The sequence below is a fragment of the Rhipicephalus sanguineus genome, chromosome 3 (assembly GCF_013339695.2).
Source record: "Rhipicephalus sanguineus isolate Rsan-2018 chromosome 3, BIME_Rsan_1.4, whole genome shotgun sequence".
NCBI classification, from domain to species: Eukaryota; Metazoa; Arthropoda; class Arachnida; order Ixodida; family Ixodidae; genus Rhipicephalus; species Rhipicephalus sanguineus.
The window spans coordinates 217768037-217791290 of NC_051178.1; the positions used below are offsets into that span (position 1 = coordinate 217768037).

Consider the following 23254-nt stretch of genomic DNA (forward strand, 5'->3'; position numbering starts at 1 on the left):
GTAAAAAAGTTTTCTCGTTCATTTTGCGTACCAAGGATCTCGGTTTGCTTTCACAATGTAATATTTTTTGCGATGCCACCATGTTCGATTTCATTGACCAAATTGCACGTTGCTTGGCGTTTTGAAACAATACAAATGCGCATTATCATTTCGTACAATGCAAGGTTTTCGAAAACGTCACATAACACGAAGTTGCAAAATTATTACGCACGGAATATGCTGTGCTCTTGGCTAGACCACATTTTTTCGTGTTAATGAACGTGCTAGAATTACTGAAATGATATGTGTGCGTCAGTTTTCACGAAATCTGTGATACGCTTGCCAACCGCGAAAGATTATTGGCGAATAATTCGAGTATATTGATACAGAAATGTTTGAATAGTACAACAAAATATTGGACCCGTAAATTTCTCCGCGTTTGAGAGAGGTTATGTAACTCCGAGTTTTCTACGTTTGAAATTCGCATTTTTGGAGCATTCTCAATAGCCAAACTAGTGTGGTCTTAATGAAACGGACATGGAAAGGCGCAGGGCGAAGCGAGCGCGTTGTCATTGCCCAAAACTGACGCCTGCGAAGCGTGTCTGTACAGGTCTTTCCAAGTTCGTGAGCAATATAACGCGCATAAATAAAAGTAATTGTCCAATTAACGTTAAGTAACTGGAGTAAAGACCAAGTACAGTGTTCGCGCAATTCTCATTCGGCCGTATGCAAAGGCTCATGCGAAGCCCTTCGCGCTAGCAGACGACCCTCGTCTCCTAGCGCAAAGCGCGACTGCAGCGCTGTGGTGGCGGGTGCGGCGACAGGCCGCCTCCTCCCTACGCGCGCTGCAAGGAGATACGGAACTGAAAAAGTATCTATAAACGTTGGAGCGAACAGCAACGGCGTTCGCAGGGGCGGGGCGACGATCTTTAAAGCGCGCAATACGCGCGCACGTCGCGCCATCTATGTGGCCACTAAGAAGGCATGCTGAATTACATGGTACATATAAATAGCTCGCCGTTAGCAGGCTGAGAGACTGTGCTGTCGTGGCCTAACGTCTAACGCGGCGGGCTGAAAAGCGAGAGGTCGGCCGTTCGATTCCGCGCGTCGGAAAGAATTTCTTAATTATTTTTCTTTGTGGCCTTTCTATATATATACATACTTATACATATACGGTGAATGACGGGGACGGACATTTTCCAGCCGAGACTGTCCATATAACTGCTATCGCAATAAAAACCATGTGGAACGTACTGCGAAGAACCTCTCCCTTTGCTCGGCAGCACAAAGTAGCCAACATGAAACATGCTTACACTGCTAACATTGGGCGATGTTTAGGTGGCTTTTTAGTCTCGTGCCACAAGACTGCACTGAACACGCAACAATACGGCTACGAAGCGTGGAAGACTGGTAGATGGGTTGGATGGGTGCTTCGATACTTAGTGTCCGTTTTATAACGGATGGATGGATGCTATGAGCGTCTCCTTTATAATGCGGCGGTGACAAGTGCGCCACCAGGCCACCTGTGCGCCACCAAGCGACCAAGCCACCAAGCTCGAGAAAGAAAGAAAAAAAAAAGTTGCACTCGCAGTGAGGGCGACCCAGCAGGCCCGCGAGGCGGCGGAGAGGCAAGACCTCGACGTCCCCACGTGGGAGGCCTAGGCCCAGCCAAACAAATTGCTGGTCTCAATAAAAGTTTATTCCTCCTCCTCCTCCTCCTCGCAGTGAAGCTTAGCCTCAGAGACTTTAAACTCAAACTTTTTTGCACTGTTTGAGTGGCAGCCTAAACTATAGCCTCTGAGACTTGCAACTCCAATTTTTTGTTTGTTTGTTCTGGCTTTGGCTTGGCTCTAGTCGTGCTTTGAAGCTTTCGATAACTTCTAAGAGCAAAGTGTATAGGCGCATCGATAACTTCTATGTACAGTACTTCTATGAAAGCAAGACCACGCTGATCGAGTGGCCATAATTTGACAAACAGCGCAGGGCTGATCTCTGCGTTCACGCAACTCTTAAAGGGGCCGACAACTGCCCAGAATACGAAATGAGTTGACTCCACTGATGTAAAGATTGTCCGTCGCACTTACTCAAACCAACCCTGTTTTTTTCGTGAGAGATAGATTTATATTTTTATTTCTTAATTGAAAGTCGCGAAAAATGACCTGTGGCGCCTCTGGCGGCAAAAACATGAATGATCCGATGAAGACGGCCACGTGATCGTTGATTGCTGTACGCGGTCGACGATTTTTTTGTTAGTATTGAAATATTGTTCGTTTCTTTATATTAAAAGGTATTACTCCATAATAATGTACATATAGGCCTGCGTTAGTAGTATGCATTAAAGTGGCGCTGCCTTCGCGTGACGTAATGATCCCATGCTCGTCAGCGCGTCCTGAGCAACTTTTCAGCGTGCTCATGCAACCGTGCACGCAGTTTCCAGGTCGCTAAGATTTTGGAGCGACATAGTTTTGCTACCTGCACTTCGTCTCAGAAATTACGCGCGCTGCTACTCGGTGCGGCCGTGCATATGCACAGTTACGTTTTCGATTACTTGGCTTGGCTCGTGTATCGAGAGAGTAACGACGCCGGGACAAGCCATCCATGACGCAGGCGCAGGCAACCTTGCGCGCAGGCGCAGACAACGCTGTACAAATACCGGAAAGGTGCATAAAGCCACACATCTCATTGTAACAGCTTGCTATTTTAAAAAATGGTTGGAAAGCTCAAAATAAAGGTGGTTAAGCATAGTTACAGTAACTCCTGCGAAAGCATAACAACGACAGCTTTCACAAGGGCTAGCGGCATCGCTATCAATTCTCAGCGTTGCTGGAGCAAGCCTCCATGCGTGTTTGGAGCCTTTCAGATCGAAAAATACTGCTTATAAAATAACTGCGTGCTTTTCGGATAAACCACTGCAGCTAGAAACGCTACAAAGGGTGAGCTTCCTGTCGCGCCGTAAAAAACTGTCGAGAAAAATCAGTTGTCGGTCCCTTTATGAGAGCATTCGCTGTGCACTGGTGCTATTTTTCGGGCTTGTGGAGACAACACACACATGTGATGCGTTTTAAGTGGAAGATTTCTACAATGTATTCACACCACGCACTTGCGGTATTGGCAGTATTGGCTCCTTCAGATGCCCACAAAGTGCACGCGTGGTCGTGCTCGTTCACTTGGCGGTAAGCTTGAAGTGCATATCAGCGATGCATACCAGTTTCGAAGACCTTTTATCTTTGTTTTATTACTGACTGACCCGCTACACGTTTGCTGGGGTTATAATAAACAGGGTTTGCATACGTCTGTTGTTTCTTTATTTCCAAAGATGGACGCAAGTCGAGTTAGTGGTCGATGGCGCTACATTTAGGTTAGAATGTCTGTTACAAGCGACGTTATTGACCAAAATCCACTGATAACTTGTCCTTTACAACCGATTGTCTTCTATATCGGGTGTCTCTTACAAAAGAGGTCAATTTAATGGGAGAGATAGGCTGGCCAACCAAGAGGGTGGATGTTGTCTGTTATACCCGTTGTCCGTTACATCCGTGCCTCTTATAACGGGGTTCAACTGTACTGCCGTTTTAGACGTCATACATTGAGCTTTCACTCTGATATAAATCGTTATTTGCCTTTAGTGTCCCTTTAATAAACAGTAGGAACCGTCATGGCAGGCCAAGGAGCAACAGCCGAGCAGACGCGAGCATGATGATGATGATGATGATGATGCTCCTTGGATGATGGCACCTACCCACTCAGGGGGATCGGCCAAGAGTCGGGCGGATCATGAAGTCTGAAAATTTTAAGAGCTAATAGACGTTACTGTATCAATTAGAATGAAGCGTCTTTTTTTTTAATGAATTTTAGTTTTTGATTAGACCGTGTTGCATAACCTCCCAAATGGCCAAATTGTTTATGTCATTATGAAAATTTTAAAAATTATTAGCGGTTGATGTGTCGAATAAGACGATTTGACTCGCATATGAATTTCTCGATAGCACTGCATATATTCCCGTCCGAGTGCCCCAGCACAGAAGCCCCAAATGATAACAGTATAGTTGCATCCGATGCACCAACCCGAACGTCGTCTTCTTTTTGCCTGAGAGTGTTACCCTTTGCCTTTGGGAACAGCGCTGATCTTCATTACATTTATGTCCCCTCCTGAAAATAGCCATCCTGGCAACTTAGGGGCAGGAGACTAGGATCGTAGTAAGGCTTGAGCCAATTTATATGCACAGTCTTGCGTCCGCGGCTTCGTTGATCAGAAGACTGCGCAAGCGGCTCAGTGATGTAATTTACGGGTGATGATTGTGGGACGAGGCGGTAAGGGCCGTGGTACAGAGTTCTGATGACTGACCAGGGCTGGTGGAAGGGATTCAGAGCCACACAAGCGAACCAGGGATATAAGATGCAGGAGCCTTTGAGCCATTCTGGCATTGCTGATTGGAAGTGGCAAGGAATCGGCCAAGCTGGCGACACTCCTCCGTGTATTTAGCTGCCTGGGAAATGGTTGTCTACTCAGTCACGTTGGGATGGCACAGAAGATGGTGTCTAGCATGCAGGAGGGCTCGCGTCCGTAAAGTAGAAAGTATGGGGAGTCGGAGTCGGAGTCCTATGGTGGTCGGAGTCGCAGTATTATGCGCGTACATCACGAAGGTGAGAATGCAGTCCCAGTTTGAGTGTTCAGAATCGATGTACATTGACAGCATGTCGCCCAATGTTCGGTTAAATCGTTCTGTCAGGCCGTTAGATTGAGGATGGTGTGCAGTGGTGGTCCAGTGAATGATGCGGAATTCCTTTAGAAGCGATTCGACAGCTTCGGACAGAAATACGCGCCCTTGGTCACTGAGCAGCTCACGTGGTGCGCCATGACGTAGAACGATGTGACGTAAGATAAAAGAACCAGTGTCACTCGCCGATGCAGATGGCAGCGGTGAAGCTTCTGCATGGTGCATCAGGTGATCGGTGGCAACCGATTATATAGCGGTTTACAGCAGAAGTGATGGGACAAGGAATATACAAATCAATGCCGACACGGTAAAATGGTCTGACAGGACAAGGTAAAGGCTGCAGTGGAGCGGGAGAACGAGTAGGGGTATCCTTGCGTCGTTGGCAAGCGAGACAGGAGCGGATGTAGCAGCGGACAAAGCGGTACATTCCACGCCAATGGTAGCGGAGGCGCAGGCATGTGTAAGTTTTCAATACCCCTGCATGTGCACACTGTGGATCGGCGTGAAAGAAGGCATATATGTCTGAACCAAGATGTCGGGGAATAACCAAGAGCCATTTGCACCCTTCGGAAAGGTAATTTTGACGATACAACAGACCATCTCTGAGGCAGAAGTGATGAATTTGCCGCCGCAGTTCTCTAGGGATTGGATGGGGTGCGATAACAAATCCACATGAGAGGCTCCAGATACATGTCACTGACAGATAGTGAGGACGCGTCGTAGGATGACACAGACTGGGACGAATCATCAGATGGAAGAAGTGACCGGGACAGAGCGTCAACATCAGAATGTTTACGTTCAGATTGGTAAACGACGCGAATGTCGTACTCCTGGAGGCGTAGCGCCCAATGTGCAAAATGGCCGGATGGATCTTTCAAGGAAGAAAGCCAGCATAATGCATGGTGATCTGTAACCACGCTAAATGGGCATCCGTAAAGATAGGGTCAAAACTCCCCTGTGGCCCGTATGATGGCTAGACATTCCTTTTCGGTAACGGAATAGTTGACTTTAGCTTTGGTGAGCACATGGCTGGATTAAGAGACGACATACATGCGAAATCCAGGTTTACGTTGAGCAAGCACAGCGCCAAGACCGACACTGCTAGTGTCCGTGTGTAGCTCAGTTGGGATGAGTGGGTCAAAATGGCGCAGTATTGGGGGTGAGGTAAGAAGGTGGCGAAGTGTGGCGAATGCATCGTCGCATGCTGATGACCATCCCATGTGGTCGCGGCTGCCGCGAAGAAGTTCAGTCAAAAGTGCTATGACGGATGCGAAGTTGCGGATGAAACGGCGAAAATACGATCAAAGGCCGAGAAAACAGCGAAGTTCTTTCAATGTTTTCGGTTTTGGGAACTGAGCAACTGCTCAAAGTTTTGTCGGATTAGGAAGACTCTCTGGAGACGACGTGGCCAAATATAAGGAGCTTTCGAGCGCCAAAGCAACACTTCTTCAAATTCAGCTGTAGACCAGCGGATTTCATGGAAGTGAGCACTGCTTCCAAGCGTTGAAGATGCATTGGAAAGACACGCGAAAATATTACAATGTCTTCCAGGTAGCACAGACACACCTGCTATTTCAGGCCATGGATGATGTCGATCATGCGCTCGAACGTGGCAGGCGCATTGCATAGCCCGAATGGTGTGACATTGATTTCGTATAGGCCATCAGGAGTAACAAAAGCTGTTTTGGGGCGGTCGGCCTGTCATTGGCACTTGCCAGTAACCGGAGCGCAGATCTAACAGAGAACTTGGCTGCTTGTAAGCAGTTGAGGGCATCACCTGTGCAGGGTAACGAGTAGACACCTTTGCGTGTGACCTTGTTCAGCCGTTGGTGGTCAATGCAAAAGCTTATTTAGCCATCTTTCTTATTTACCAAAACTACTGACGATGCCCACAGGCTGTTAGAGGGCTCAATAATGCCGCGCTTAAACATGTCGTCAACTTGTTCGGCAATGATGTGACGCTCAGCTGCTGAAATACGATATGGGCGCTGACATAAAGGAGCATGGAGACCACTATCGATGTGATAGTGGTCTCCATGCCCCTAGGATGGAGACCACTCCATGCCCCTAGGATCACCAGCAACCAAGGATGGTTGCTGGTGATCGAAGCTGGCACGAAAGCATTCAAGCAGGGTGATGATGTCGGCGCGCTTCTGCGACGTAAGGTGGCTGTCGACACATCTAGAAAGTGCTTTGGTGAATGATGGCAGAGTTGCTGGAGCAGGACAATCGACGCCGTTAACCTGGAGGGAAGTCGGTTGATCAGCTACGACATTTGCCAAAAAGCAGTCTACGCCATCAACGCTGCCAAGGCAGTCTCCCCGCAGTACAATGGAAGGACAGGGAAACAAATTGGAAACATTGACTGCATTCATTGTATTTTGAATTGTGAGCACGGTGAAAGGTATCAAGAAGCACTTGTGGCGGACAGCAGTTTCAGCAGGTGTAAAAAGAACAGGCGAGCCACTAGACGTCACAGGAAAGCGAGACCAAAGCGGATGAGAAAAGGGGTATCGTGGTGTCGGCGGCGACGAACATTTTCGCAGACACGGGTGACAAGTCGACTAAAGCAGAGTCACACAGCGGCAGGAACTCGACTTCGGAGCGAGCACAGTCAATGACAGCATGATGAGTGCATAGGAAGTCCTATCCTAGTATTATGTCATGGGAACATTTCGGAAGCACGACAAATTCGACTGTATAAAGAACGTCTTCAATAACAACCCGTGCTGTGCACATAGCGAAAGGCCAAAGTTGTTGCGCATTGGCAGTGCTTAATACAAAGTCAAGAAGAGGCGTCGTTACTTTTTGTAGTTTTCGGCAAAGCATCTCAGACATGACAGAAGCTGCGGCTCCTGTGTCGACAAGTTCTGAAACGGGTACACCGTCAATGGAAACAGTGACAACATTACACTGTGAAAAACAGGGCCTTGAAAAGTTTGAAAGCTGCGCAGTTCTTGCCTCTGGAACTGCGGCTCCTAGTTTTCCTCTGGGACAGGCTGGGGACGTTGTATCGTAGGGGAAAAGAGAATGACGTTGTGGTGAAGGTGACCGGGGTGCGTTGAAGTTCCGTCGAATCAAAGAAAAGTTAGTAGCGACATGTGAGCCTCATGAAGCATCGGCATGAAATCATAAGCATGTGGCCACATGTCATCATGTTGCATAAACTCACGTAGCCGGCAAAACCGCGCTGCGTCGCCCGGGAAACCACATGCGTAATACGGGGCGGTTGTGTGGAGTGCGCCCTGGGTTTTGAAAATGCTATGCCGGTCGGGAAAGCGGACGAGTAGCCTGGTGCAGCGGCGTAGCCAGAAATTTTTTTCGGGGGGGGTTAAACCATACTTTATGTATGTTTGTGCGTGCGTTTGTATGTGTGCGTGCCTATATACGCAAGCAAAATTGAAAAAATTTCTGGGGGGGTTTGAACCCCCCAACCCCCCCCCCCCCTTGGCTACGCCCCTGGCCTGGTGCATAGGCTGAGGCAATGAGACTAACGGGTGCGAGGGGACGTAGGAGTTCGCAGCAGCCAAATGTCGAGGTGTGACCAATGCTTCAACATATGTGAGCGGAGCAGTCGCAGGTGGCGTAGTGGCTTCAGGTAGCACCTCGGCGACTTGCTCCTGAACAATACGTTGTATTGACTTTGGTAGCATAGATGGGGCCTGATGAGGAATACATGGCAAAAGGGACAGCTGGTGGGTGACCTCTTCGCGTATGAACTGCTTGATCTCTTGAAGTAAAGCAGTGAGGTCCTAAGCTAGGCCAGTAGACGTTAACCCATATATGCCCAAACTCAGAAAAAATGACAAAACAAGTATTTTTTTTTTCACAAAAAGTGTTATTCTACTCTCAAAAGAAAGCACAAGTTCTTTATTTACTGCCAGGTAAACGCAACACTGTTTTTCAAGCCGTCCGATACATATAGGACACCGGGCATTAGGGGTGCTATGTGCGGGTGTGGTAAGCCTTGATACATTTCACTTGCACACCGACATTGCACTTCTTCCTCTCCATGATGTATTTCATACAAAGCACGCGTTTGCCCACAGAAAGCGGTTGCCATTTCACGTGCACTTCTTCCTCTCCATGGCGTCTTTCACATAAAGCACGCATTTGCCCGGAGAAAGCGGTCGGCACGTGGCAGCATGAAAAGCAAGTAATATGTCTAGCCTTGCACACGTTGAGAATGAGGCCTGCTTGATGTGCTGTAGGTGGCGCTAGTCATCAGCTAAAGAAATAGCGATGTTAGAGTGCATCAATTAGAAGCACCCTATATGTAGAACACTGAGCATATATGGGTTAAAGCGGCAATGGTTTCACCTAACGCACTGGTGCGACGAGTAGTGTCACGTTGCTTCCAGAGTTTGTCATAGCTTTGGCACAGCTGTATGACATCCACTACCGTTTGCGGGTCCTTAGCGATGAGTATCTGAAAGGCATCGTCAGAGACACCTTTCTAGATCTGCTTGATCTTCTCCGCCTCCGTCATTGATGGGTTGATGCGCCTGCAAAAGGTGACCACATCTTCAATATAACTTGTGTAACTTTCACCGCTTCGCTGAGCTCGACCTTGCAGGCACTATTCGGCACGTAAATTGCGAAGTTCCGGACGGCGAAAAGCTCAACGAATGCCGTTCTGAAGGCTGACAAAGTAGTAATTAAGGTCAGTGCTGTGGTTACAGAACCACAGCCTGGCAACGTCAGTCGGGTAGAATATGACGTTGGTAAGCTTTTGTGCATCGTCCCATTTGTTGTGCTTGCTTACCAGGTCGTACTCATCAGTACCACTGAAGAAAGGAGGGTCACGTTGCCAAAGGGGGCCGGAGCAAACAACACTTGGAGGGTTTGTTGCTGGGGGATCAGGCTGCTGGCCGTCGTCCGTGGCCACGGAATCAACTGGAGGCAAGGTTTTGTTCCGAAGTTCCAGGACGTTTCGGCACAGTACTTCTTAATAAACAATGAAATTAGAACTTTTCTACCGAATTTACTCTGATCTCACAGGAATTAATAAAAACTTGTACATTTCCCCCCCTCACTTCATCTCTACGCATTGTGATCATGACTGTAAGGTACTTGAAATATGCTGTCGCACGAATGTGTTTCAATATTCATTTTTTCCGCACACCTCCATGCACTGGAACAGACTTCATAAGGGTATATCTAATCGTAAAACATTATCCCAGTTCCAATCGTTTTTACATCATAATCTCCCGTGAGCCTACCTGTCCCCTTTGCTTTTGCTGTCTCTTTTCTTTTTCTTGGTGAGATTGTGCCTGAATTCTTTTCCATGCTGTATACACTGCTTTGTAATTAGCTCATATTTTCACCTTTGTGTATCCATATATTTTGTTATGTGAATATTCATTCTCGTGTTGCCCCCCTGCAATAATGCCCTCGTGGCGCTGCAGGTACTTGTATAAATAAATTTTAAAAAAAGTAGAAACCGTCACGGAAGGCCAAGGAGCAACAGCCGAGCAGACGCGAGTGTTCCGATGCACCAACCCAAATGTCGTCTTCTTTTTGCCTGAGAGTGTTACCCTCTGCCTTTCGGAACGGCGCTAATCCTCTTCATTACAGTATCATATTATACGGCATATTCTATAGTATACTTTATTAAAGGTGTAGTGAGCACATTAGAAAGCTAAGGTTCACAAATTCAGACACTTAGCAGTATGTGGCACTGTGTGAACTTTATAGCCTTGATCATTAGCTAATTAGTATACCTTTATGACCAAATTAAGAATGCGTAGTGAAAAAAGTGGTTTTTTGATCAAGTGGCTGTAGTGAGTAGTTTAGCTATTGGATAAAGAATGTTGCAATAAAAAAAAGTTATTGCGACTTAATGTTTGATGCACTGACACCATCACATGATGTCATCTGGTGATATCACATGGCGGTGATGGCATCACAGAGCATAACATTTGATGTTGCATCGTGTCAGATGTGACGTTACCACCTGGTCACTTGGGTTTTGGTAATGCCGGATTTGTAGAGTATAAATACCTCCCTCAGCACTCGTAATGGTGCACATCCACTTTCACAGTGTCTGGATGGCGAGCGAACTTCTCACAGCTTTCCATCCACCTAGTAAGAAAAAACTGTGCATGTTTGCTTGCTGTAATGGTTATTTACTGTTATGTTGCCTTTACAGAAAAATACGGGTGGGAGTTTACACTCATGTAATCTACGTTTCCCATCACATGTTTCTCTCTAACCCAGAACGTTTGAGGGGCTCCTTTTTTTGTGAGACACAGCCAGATGAATCCAATGAGGCCATGCCTAGGAGACATTTGTCCTTTAACTGTAGTGCAGTGATCACGTGCCATGTGACACGCTTTGGCAAAAAGAGTGTTCCACACTCGCTGCGAGTGGCGCTTCCTAGGATTACATGCGATGTACAGAAATGTGCAGTGAAGTGGACGGTGAAGCACCTTCTGTCGTAGCTCAAATTCGAAGGTTGTGGGTTCAGAGCCTACCGATTGAAAGGATGCATTCACTTTAATCCCATATGCCTTCCGTGGCCTAATCGTCCCTTGGATTCATATGGTTGCCCCTAACCGAGAGAAATAGGTGCTTTAGGTTTGAATCACAGAGCTGTGTAAACCTCTAACATGAACCTCATGTTGCTTGACATTAACTGTTCCTGCATAACATTTCTCGCACACCTTTTGTTTTATCTACTCTTCATATGTTTCTGTGTCTGTTCTTGTCCAGGAAGGACCCTATGAATACCACAGTAGACCTTTTTCAAGCAATCCCAGAATCCCCCGGGCGCGCAAAGCGCTATGGGAAACGTGTGTACGGCGAGCCTGCCGGCTGTTCCATCGCTCTCTGTTCGTTGGCGCCGTGGGAGCACCAAACGAAAAAAATGCGTCGCCGCTGGTTGACTATTATTAAATCCTAAATACTACACATGTTTGAACGCACCTGCGTGTATCTCTACGCATGAAATGCGAAAGGAATGATGCAGTCAGTGTAGGTATTATCGAGCGGATGTATACCGGATGTTAAGCGGCATGTGAGTTATCACATGCCGATACATGCAGTCAAAACATGCTTTCGTGAGCGATGTGAGCTGGAACACCGAATTCGTATTTATTCAATGATTACTTGTTCACAAGCCGCTATATAGCGGCTCGTGATCGGGTTTAACCAAACTGTAGAGAGGTGTTGCAGTGTTCAGGTATACAGATGATTATTTGATTTTAATTGACAAGTCACGCGCTGTACAAAGAAGTGAGCACATTCTAAACGTCTTTAAAGAAAAAGGGATGGGACTAGAATTCACTTGCGAGATGCCTTGCTCTGATAATTTGCAGTTTCCTGATACATGCTTTTAAGTTTCACTGCGGAGCATGTTTGCGGGCAGTATAGCCCACGTTCAGCGAAATCGGTGTTTAATTTCGCGTCGGCACATTCGAATATTGTTAAACAAGGAATTGTGATGTCATGATTACGCACGGCATTGGAAAAAGCTTGCGCACATAAAATGAGCAGTAGTTTCCAGCTGCAAAGTGATCAAAGAGGCGGGATATCCTGTGTATCGTTGTATCGGTTTGCGAAAATCTGTTCGCATGGCAAAGAAACTTTAACACGGACGGCCTCCATCCGTAAATAATGAAGAAACTAGAAATATTGCAGTTATTCCACATATGTATAAGAAGTCGCATGATATGAAGAACGTAAGGAAGCGATGTCGGGGTGAAGGTTGTGTTTGCTGCCCCAAAATAAGCTTAGTCTCAATAAGGTCGCAGGGGTCTGCGGTGGGCAAAGAAAAATGCAGTCAGAGGCATGCCAATTGTTTTGTAAATTGTGTAGGAGTGAACCGCAAATTTCTCTTTCTTGTGTCCAGACTGGTCGATGTATTATTACGCGCCTCAGCGAGCATCGAAATTCATTGAATGGAGCCGTCCCATCTCGCATCGCTATGTAAGTGATGAAAATGTAATCCCATCTTCGAAAGCACAGTAATTTTGTACCATCAACCTAATCAGACAACGCGAGAAATTTCGGGGGCATATCATGTGACAAAAAAATTTGTGTCAGTCAACCTTCTCAGTCGTTACAAGACAAGGAATTCAACTTTATTAATCGACTGTAAGCACGCGCCTTCATTGCTTGACTTTTTGTGCCTCTTTATGACACGCGCGACACACTCCCATTTTTGTATATATGCTTTTTTTTCACGCGTGCAATTAACTTTCAGTTGTGTGTGAGCGCTGGTTTCTGCATTTCTTTCCTTGTACTGCTGCTTTCTTTTCTCGCTCTAAGTATTATTCCAACCTGTAGTTATAGCCCCAACGAAGATTAGTAGGCACTTATCGTTCGTTACATATATGGTGCGAGCGACGCAATGAATGTTTCTCATTTCCGCAAATGCCGACTACTCTTTCTAGTGTACTCTTTAAATATCAGAACCTCACACTGTATACTCGTCGACAGTGTCGATGGACGTTTATTCCAAATGCATCCGCGAATCATAGACCGCTCCTGCACTTCCTAGGCAACCCAGTTTTTTTTTTTTTTTCATTTATGCCGTAAGGCGCACTGGCGCCAAGAAAGATAAATAAAAGGTGACGCTTCTGAGCCGCTCAAATAGTCCAACAGTGGGACAGACAGAAATCGTCGAGAGGCCGTCGCAGCTAAACACTGCAGTTCGTGATTGAATTGCGCAGTAACATGTTGCACCTTGCCAAATTCACTGTGTCTAAGAAGTCCTGGCGCAGCGCAAGCGGAAAGCTACAGCGTGAGGCCCGCGCGCTCGTCGAGGCAGCTGCTGCGGCGTACACACATTTCCCATGAGCGCTTGCGCACCCGTTGGTGGCGCTCGTGTGCTTGAAAAAGGTCCATTAGCCCGTGCCCGCTGGCCATGTGCAAATAGCTTGCAAAAACAAGGTCTGTGGTCCGATAATCCATGCAGAGGCCACACTCGGAAGAGTTTGTGATTTTCACCTGTTGTCCAAAATGTCGTCCATGCATGTTCATGTCACTGTGATTTGATGCGAAAGTCCTCTGATGACGCTGTGCAGTTGAGGCAAAGCCTGGCATTTCTGGAGGCATCTCGCCACAAGGTGCAGTGTTGCCTGGCAGGCCTGGACGGTCAACCAAGGCCGCCACACCCACTGGCTCCACATTTAGAGCAGCGCAGGGATCGACAGGCAAGTGATGTGTGTGTATGTGTAAAGTGTACAGTAAAAGCTCATTAATTATGATTTCACGGACCTGGAAAGAATGTCCAAATTAGCCGAATTATCGAAGGTATCAAGAAAACAATAAACAAGTGTTTATTACATCAATGCATTTTCATTTTCTTGTATACATAAATCCAGTACTTATATTGCATAAGAGTAGTGTAAATGCTGCAATTTTCGTCATTCGTGACTTTGTTCACAATGTGATTGTGGCACAAGACCCCCATGTCTTAAGCCGAAACGTGCTCTCAAACCATCCTTTATTGTGTACCACTACCACCAACAGCACCGTGTGCACTTGACAATACTTTTTTCGCCAAAAAAATGGCCGGCAACCGATTGTTCATCGATCAAAATGTAGCAAGCGATTTTTATGCCAGGATGCTGACCGTGGCTGAAGCTCTTCATCTTCAACAGCTTCCACCACGTTTGAGTTTTGTGACACATTGCTTGAAGTGAAAACGAATAGTGCCGCATCCGCTGTGGACGAATCCATGGTCGATAAAAAAACACAATCATATCGTGTCCGCGCAGTTCTGAATGCACGCACGTGGCCTACACCGAGAGTCCAAACGAAACTGCTGAGCACCGCATCTGCTGCTGAATAAACCTGGCTCGCTAATGCAGGATCATGGATGGCGCCTACACAGTTCTGAAGGCACGTGGCGAAAACGAAACTACTCCTTGTAGTTTCGTTTCGTGTAAATAAAAAACGGAACAAGTCTGCCACAGCCGCTAAAGCCTTGTCGCCAACAATGCAATTGTGGCAAGATTGTGGATGGCAAACACGCCTTTCTGAAGACCCGCGGACGTTTCGATTGTTCGCGAACGCCGTTTTCGCTCCCTTGTGTTGCACATTTGTGGCGCTTTATGCGTGGAGCGCTCCGAGGATTGTCCGAATTAACCGGGTTGCTGCCAAACATGACCGAATTAACGAGAGTTTGATGCCATTAAACAAAAGAAATGCTTGCCGGGACCAGAGAACATGTCCGAATTATCTGATTTTTCTAATTAATGGGGGTCGAATTAACGAACTTTTACTGTAGCTCACTTGTGTCACTAGTCAACCTATAAGCTCTCGTGTAGGTTCGTGTGAATGTAAGCCGATGTCAAAACCGACATCGAGAAAGGGACACGAGACTGTTTGTGCACAGAAAAAAAAACAACTGAATATATTTTAATAAACGAGATAAAGTGAAAGGGATAGGAAGAAAAACAAACATGCAAATGCGAAGAGAAAGTAACCGGACTAGCAAAACGACCGCTAACTGCTAAGGGTGCATAAGTTCAGCATAAGTGAGTAGCGACTGTCACCGTTCCGTAGCGGCACTCGTGCAGACGGCGATGGTGGATGCGGCGAGACGCAGGCAAGGTAGACCTGAGGACCAAACGTCGCTCGGATCGAAGGTGGCGTCGGGAGAACCAAGGTCAGTGCCTTTTGGGATGTGGAACCGGAGACGGGATGAGCCTGGACAACGCCATACGACGAACAGCCTGGCCACCACCAGACGATGAGAAGCCTGGCCAACGCCAGACAATGGATGACGCTCCAGGTGGGAGCCCGCAGCGGCCTTGCCTCAGGAACCCAGCCACCACCCCCGCGACCTGGTAGCCTGCTTGCCTCTGCCACGTCTCGGCCACATCTGCCCGTTCTTCCTTCAAGCTTCTTTCCAACAAGCGTGGGGCCCTCTCATTGGTCGGAACCTCACGTGCCCCGTCTGCCCTTCGTCTTCCTCGCCGAATACACCGCGAAAGCGCGCGTCCACGCAATCGGTCGTCGTCGTCTTTCTTGCGCCGGTGCACTCGCGCACTTTTCAAACCGCACACTAGTTGCACTCGCGCACTTCACCGAACACGCACTTCACTTATGACAACATGCCCCTTTTTCGAAAAGTTTTTCCCAACAGAAAAACTGCAGGATGCGTGTTTCACCACACAGGATACGTTCTTTAAGTCCGCACGAACACATGCACACTTGTATCACTGTAACAAGTCTTTATGAGCACACATACATAAAAAAAAATATCCACATATGTTAAACTATTTGGATGGTTGGTTGAAATGTTGTGCTTGCCATCTTTAGCAACACCTGACTTTCTATCTATGGCTGTAACCTGCTCATGAAGTCGGCACCTGCATTTTCAGAGCCTTTGATATGCTGAATATGAAAAGTGTACTCTTGCAGTACTAGACTCCACCTTAGCACCCTACTGTTCAGGTGTTTTGCCTTCGCTAAGTATTGCAGTGCTTGATGATCTTTCTGCACTACAAACTGTACTGCGTACAAAAAAAATATGAAATTTTTCGATCGCCCATACTAGCGCTAAGCATTCTCGTTCGATAGTGGAGTAATTCTGCTCGCGAGGCAACAGCTGGCGGCTGGCATATGACACTGGGTGTAACATCCCCTCTCGTTCTTGCATGAGGACTGCGCCAATACGTGTGTCTGATGCATCTGTACGGAGTACGAACGCACGTTTTGGGTCTGGTGCCGTCACGACTGGCCCAGAAGCAAGGGCTTTCTTCAGCGTCTGAAATGCTTCTTCTGTTTCAGGAGTCCAATGAATCTTGTTTTTCTCCATTTTTCTGGTTAGCTGAGTTAAAGGCTGTGCCTTCTCTGCATAGCGAGGTATTAAATCTCGGTAATACCCAGCTAGTCCCAGAAAAGATCGGAGCTGCTTCTTGGTGTCAGGTAGAGGTGCACTGGCTATCTTCGAAACTGTAGTTTCTACAGGTTGAATAGTCCCGCCTCTTAGACAATGTCCCAAGAAGACTATCGACTCCACAGCAATTTCGCACTTCTGAGGCTTGATGGTTAAGCCAGACTCCCGTACTTTCTGCAACAAGCGCTGCAAAGTGTCTACGTGTTCTTCCCAGGTGTTCGTGGCTATAAGAACGTCATCGATGTAGTGGACTACATTTTCAAGGCCCTGTAGGAGTGTTCTCATTAAACGCGTAAACACCGCAGAAGCTGTCTTTATGCCAAACGACATGTATATAAACTGGAAATGACCTGATTGCGTTGAGAATGCCGTTATTGGCCTCGAGGTCCGGTCAAGTGGGACTTGCCAATATCCCTTTGTAAGATTGAACTTTGAGAAGTATCTCTTTGTGCCCACCTCTGTAAACATTATGTCTGTCCTAGGTATGGGTTCAGCGTCGGAAACCAGTATCTCGTTGATGCGACGGAAGTCGACGCATATATGTGCGATAAGTGTTATCCGGCTTCTTAATAAGTACCAAGAGTTAATTGTAGGGCGAATTGGATCGCTCAATTGCACCCAGTTTTAACATGTCCTGAACTTCTTGCTCTACCACTTCCTTCATGGCCAACCGCAAAGGGTACTGCGGTGTGTTGATCGGTTCAGAAGTCGTCAATTGAAGTCGGCATTCCAACAGATTCGTCTTTCCCGGTATTTCAGAGAATACATCTTGGTAGGTGGTTAGAATCTTCCGAAGTTCTGTACGTTTGTCTTCTTCTAAACCACTGCCAAACGGAATCGCTTCCGCACCCACAGTCGGCTTCACTGTGCAAGCTGATAGAGGGGTATCTGTCTTCTCCTCTTTCACAACCACAAAGGATTCTGTTTGTGGAATTGGGTCTGGTTTCCGGTCTTCATAGCGTTTTAACATATTAATATGGAAAAGTTTGGCGTCGTGCCCCAAGTCCAGCCAACAGTCGTATTCACCCTTTTTCCCAATGACTGAAAACGGCCCTTTCCATTGCATCAACAACTTATTCGCTGTTGTAGGGAGCAAAATAAAAGCTCGGTCTCCAACTTTCAGCTGACGGCTCTTGCTCTTCCGATCATAGTGATATTTTTGAGTCTTTTTCGCTCGCATCAGGTTCTCTTGGGCTAATTTTAGCGTCCTCTCCAGACGATCCCGGAGATCGAGGACATATCCATAGGTCGTTTTCACCTCCTCTTCGATCTTTTCTCCAGTCCACAGCTCTTTTAGCAAGTTGAGTGGTCCTCGGACGTATCTACCGTAAATGAGTTCGAAAGGAGAAAACCCGGGCCATGCTGGCCTGAGGAACTTCTCGATATGCAAATAGAAGTGGTGCGTGTTTTGTTATGACTTATTTCAGTGCCCGATAAAACACTGGGCTTTTGTTAAGGGGGATTAACTGAGTTTAATAAGCATTGGGGTACAAGAACAGGTGTGGCTACATGGAGGTAGGAATGCAGAGTGGAGAGTTCCGAGGCGGGGGAGCGGCCCGCCGGAGGGCCAGATGAAACTTGATACTTCGTGAGCTAGGAATTCATAGAGGAGGAGGAGGAAATAAACAGAGAGGGAGGAAGCGGAGAATCTTGAAGGAGTGTGCGGCTTGCGTAAGACACTGCCAGCGATGGTTGCGCCATCTCTGGATCCTTCTTGTAACATCCTTCCTTTTTTGTAGCCGATCCGTCAACCTACGATGAAATCCTCGTGTCTCTTTGGAAGCTGTATGGTTCTTCGAGGTCCGGCAGAAGTTTCCGTCTGCTTCGGTTGATCTGTCACTCTAGTTGGCTGATTGATTTCAGTGTGTTGTTCCGGGGAAGGGCTTGCCCTGATGAATACTCGGTTCCTTCTCAGGACGCTGTCTTCTGTCTGAACTTCATACAACCTCTCGTCAATTCTCTTGATTATGGTGCCTTTGACCCATGGTCCAGTTTTCGTCGGTCGAACTGTGACATTCTGACCTTCTCTTAGGCTCAGTAAATCTTTCGCTTGTCTGTCGTGATAGCGCGTGATTTTTCACTCACATCGACTGTTTCGGGTTGCAGTAGCTCCGAAGCTGTTGGTACAGTCGTTCTAGTGCGGCGACTCATACGCAGTTGCGTTGGACTAGCATTCAGCTCTTGCAGTGGCGTGTTTCTGTAATCAAGAAATGCCATTTGTGAGTCTGAGTGCCTTTCATCTGCTTTTTTGAGGAGCATTTTCGCTGTCTTGACGGCTGATTCAGCCATTCCATTGGAACGCGGGTATCCTGGGCTTGATGTTTTGTGTTCAAAGTTCCAGCTCTTCGTGAAGTTTTGGAATTCTTCGCTGGTGAAATGCGGTCCATTGTCGCTTATCAGGATTCTCGGTATCCCGTACCTTGCAAAGTGAGTCTTAAGTTCCAGTACCACTTGGTTTGAGGTCATCGATTCGAGTTGGTCCACTTCCCAAAAGTTGCTGTAGTAATCGACTGTAACCAAGAAATTCTTCCCTTTGAATTCAATCGAAGATGTCGCATCTGACTCGTTCCCATGGATAGCTTGGTTCTGGATGGAGCGATAGAGTTTCTCTTTGCTGAGCGTGTGCGTGCTTTTGGCATATTTCACACCTCATGATGAAGTCTTTCAATTCTGCATTCGTTCCTGGCCAGAAGACGCATTCACGAGCGCGTCGGAGACAGCTCTCAATTCCAAGATGCGATGAGTGGAGTTTCACTTTGATTTCACCTCGCAAAGACACTGGGACGATTAGGTGTAAGCTCTTAAAGATCAGGTCGTCCTCAACTGTGAGCTCATCTCTGTACGTGAAGTATACGTGCATGTCTTTGGGTAGTCCACGTTTGTCCTGTGGCCAGCCTGACAGAATGATTGACTTTAGTCTTTGCAGTGAGTCATCACTCTCAGTCGCTGCTCTAATCTTTTCCAAGGTTTCCTTTCTCACAGGGAGGTAGTGTACGACATTGATGTTTTCGAGTTCCTGTTCTTTGCTTTCGTTGGGAAGGAAGGCCCGAGATATCGTGTCAGCCAAGATTAATTCCTTTCCTGGTCTGTGTTCGATTGTGATGTTGTATCTTTGCATCTGAAGGATCATGCCTTGCAGTCGTCTTGGAACTTCATCCAATCGTTTCTTCAGGATTGCTTGCAGTGGTTTATGATCGCTGATTATCTTCGTTTCTTTACCAAATGTGTACTGATGAAACTTGTTTAAGCCCTGGCGTCCTATAAAAAGGACACGAAGAAAAATTGCTATAAATTGTGACATAAACTACTACAAAATTCAAAAATGTGTGTGTGGTATCCTCAATACACTTGTGCAAACATAAGTAGTGATTTTTCTATCATCGTCTTCCTCGGAAGTCTGCAATGTCGAAAACAAGATGGCGGAAGGTGAAAAAGACGACAAACGCCGCAACCAAATATTTGATGACATTTTACTGAATAACTATTTTCTCTGCAGCTATCGTAATTTTCTATGTTGTTTCTAAAGTGCTTGATGGCTTATTTACAAAAGGGGCCTTCCCTAACATTTCCGCTTAGGCTGCTGCAATTAAAAATCTTCATGTCCTAAATATAGGACACCAGGGCTTAGTGGTTGTGAGATCTTTGAATGCATTACATCATGACCCGAGCCGTAGCGCTTGTGTCTGCTTCCAATTTATTGTTATTCACCTCGGGAAATCAGCCTGCATTTCTTGCTAATTTGCAAGGGGGTCCCAACAGCGAGATTGTACATAAATGATCGTAATACGTTTGCTGCAGTGTAAGAATGGCGCATGAGAGGGCTTGAAGGTAACGAGGATGAAGTGCAGTCCCATCAGCTTACCCATGCAGGCACGGGCGACGATAATTGCAGCACACCAAAAGAGGATTCGGCAACTTATTATGATGTTAGATCTTACAAGGCGTCCAATAATTAGATAATGGCCGTTCAAGTGCATTGAAGAGCACTGTGTCACGAGTGCAAAAACTTGCTTTTGGACCTTTGAGACGCAGTAACCCATTATATGGTTGCTGGTATGCTAGCTTCAAAACAATTTCAGGTGTAAACACAGTAAAATAAATAGCAATATTGAAATTCACCATATTTCCTTTCACAGCCTCTAAGCCCTGGTGTCCTATATTTAGGACATGACGCTATTTTTCTCATACACTGATGGGATGTTCAGAAAATATTATTTTCGTGCTCTTGAGGTCATAAAAAAACAATATCAAGAAGAAAAAAATTATCTACCCGTTAAAAAAAAATTCAGGGCTGAAAGGGTTAAGAAGACGATGGCCAGCATTTCCTTTTCTATTTGTGCATATCGAGCTTCCGTCGGTGTCAGTGCTCTGCTGACGAAGGAGACTGGCTGTCCATCCTGAAGAAGAGCTGCTCCGAGTCCAAGATCGCTCGCATCACATTGGATTTCTAGCTGCTTACTGGATCGAAGTAGGCCAGAACAGGAGCTCTTGTCACGGACTCTTTTGCCTTTTCGAATGCTTCTTCTTGCAGTTTCCCCCAGTGCCATGGTGCATCTTTGACAGTGAGTTTCCTCAAAGGCTCCAATACACGCGAAATTTCGGGCAAGAATCTGGAGAGGTAATTCATCATACCGCAGAAGCGTTGTACTCCCTGGACATCAGTTAGCTTTCGCATCTGCTGAATTGCCTTGACCTTATTTGGATCAACTTTGAGTCCTTCATTGGTCAGTACGTGTCCTAGGAAGACGACCGACGTAGTTCGAAGCTGTGTTTTGTCCTTGTTGAGACGGATTCCAATTGTCGGCATCTCTGAAGTAGGCTTTCTAACTTCCTGTCGTGGTCCACTTGAGCATCTTTTTCATTCTCGCCCACTCCGAAGACAAGAATGTCATCTGCGATGCAGAGAACACCGGGAAGTCCCTCAAGTGCCACTTGAAGTCTCTTTTGGAATATTTCGCTGCTTACCGCGAGTCCAAATGGCAGGCGGAGCCATCGGTCACGACCTTTCGGAGTTTGGAAAGTATAGTCAGCAAGCTTGATTCGTCATCGAGAGAACATTGCCAGTACCCTCTCGCAAGTCTAGTTTTGAGAAAATTTTGGCTTTAGCAAGATCGGGTAAAACATCATCAAGAATGGGCAATGTGTGACGTTCTCGCTCGAGAGCCTCGTTGAGCGCTTGGGGATCGATGCATATTCGCATTTGTCCATTTTTCTTGGTTGCGACAACCATTCTGCTGACCCACTGCGTTGGCTCTGTTACGCTTTTGATGACGCCTCTTTTTTTCAGGTCCGTCAACGTGTCTTCGACTTGCGGTTTAATGCTGACAGGCACTGTGCAACTCGTTATTGCTTTCGGAAGCGTATCTGGCTTAGTGACCAAATGAACAGTTCCCGGGAGTGTTCCTAGAGTGTTTCCAAAGACGTCAGGGTATTTTTCTACTATCTGACTGTTGAACTGCTCTTCGGGAGTTTCATCTATTGCGGCCACGAGGTTATAGTTTACAGTTATCAGACCCATTTCTCAGCTGTTGTTCTTCCAATCAGAGGAGTGAGGTCTTCTTTAACCACTATAAACTCTACAGAATGTCGCTGTCCGTTCGCCGTGGTGACTTCTAGCTGAGTTTTGCCCCAGCAGCGCACTTTGCTTCCGTTCCATGTTCGCAGTGTCGTCGTGCACGGTTCTATTTGCTGTGCGTTGACGTGTCTAGCTGGGATGACGTCTACAGCTGCTCCGCTGTGCACTTGAAATTTTACCGACTTTCCATTCACTGTGAGGAACGTGTGGATGGAGCTTGGCTGGGTGCTTTGAACTGCCAAGATGGTTTCGTCTTTGCTATCTACTGCCAGGCCCGCAACTACTTTGCTGCTTTTGCAAACTGCTGCGAAGTGATTTTGTTTCTTGCACTTGCTACATGTTCGCTTCCAAGCTGGGCATACTTCTCTTTTGCGCTCATGGCTACCACCGCAGTACCTGCACTTTGGTACAGCAGATTTCTGTGGCATTCCTTTAGCAAACTATGAGGTTTTGGCGTTGGTGCGATGGACGAATTTCTTTACTGCGTGCACAGAATCGCTGCTGCTTGAAGTGCCCTCTTTAAATGCTTGCATTTGAATTCCTGTTGCTTCATGGGCTCGACACACCTTTTCAACCTTCTCTAGTGTTGGATCTTCTAATTTGAGAATGTCGGCACGAGCCTTTTCGTCGTAGATGCCACAGACGATCTGGTCGCGGATCATTTTTTCTCGTTCGTTTCCAAATCCACAGTCGCGTTCTTTGAGCTTCAAATCAGTTACGAAGCTATCAACCCGTTGCATGCGAGTTCTGAAGACGTATCGCGAGTACAGTTCGTTGTGCTTTGGTAAGAAATGCGCGTCGAGCAGGCTGATGACATGAGCATAGTTGAATTCTGGGTTTGGTCTTTTTGCAGTTGATTCCCCGAAGTCCAAAGTGTTGTATATATCAAGCAGTGAAGAGCCTCCAATGGTCAAAAGAAGTGCTACTTGCCGATCAGATGGTGCTCTAGCTGTGTTAGTTGCCTTGAGGTACAACGTGAAGCTCTGCTTGAAGGCTCGCCATTGTTCTGCAGCGTTGCCCCTGGAGTCGAATTTCGCTGGTGCCGGAATCTTCTCCATGGCTCATGCGCTGACTTAAAACTGGTAAACTTCTGACACCATGTTTTTTTATGACTTATTTCAGCGGCCG

At 46.7% G+C, this 23254-nt stretch overlaps 1 protein-coding gene across 2 annotated transcripts in view; it reads left to right on the plus strand.

Moving 5' to 3' along the window:
* Nucleotides 1-23254, plus strand: part of LOC119388303 (nostrin) — a 105515-nt gene that overhangs the window by 69742 nt on the left and 12519 nt on the right. For both annotated transcript variants that reach the window (XM_037655999.2, XM_037656003.2), the window contains one exon: nucleotides 13727-13855. In XM_037655999.2, coding sequence (XP_037511927.1) covers nucleotides 13727-13855 — 129 coding nt within the window. The remainder of the gene's footprint in view (nucleotides 1-13726; nucleotides 13856-23254) is intronic.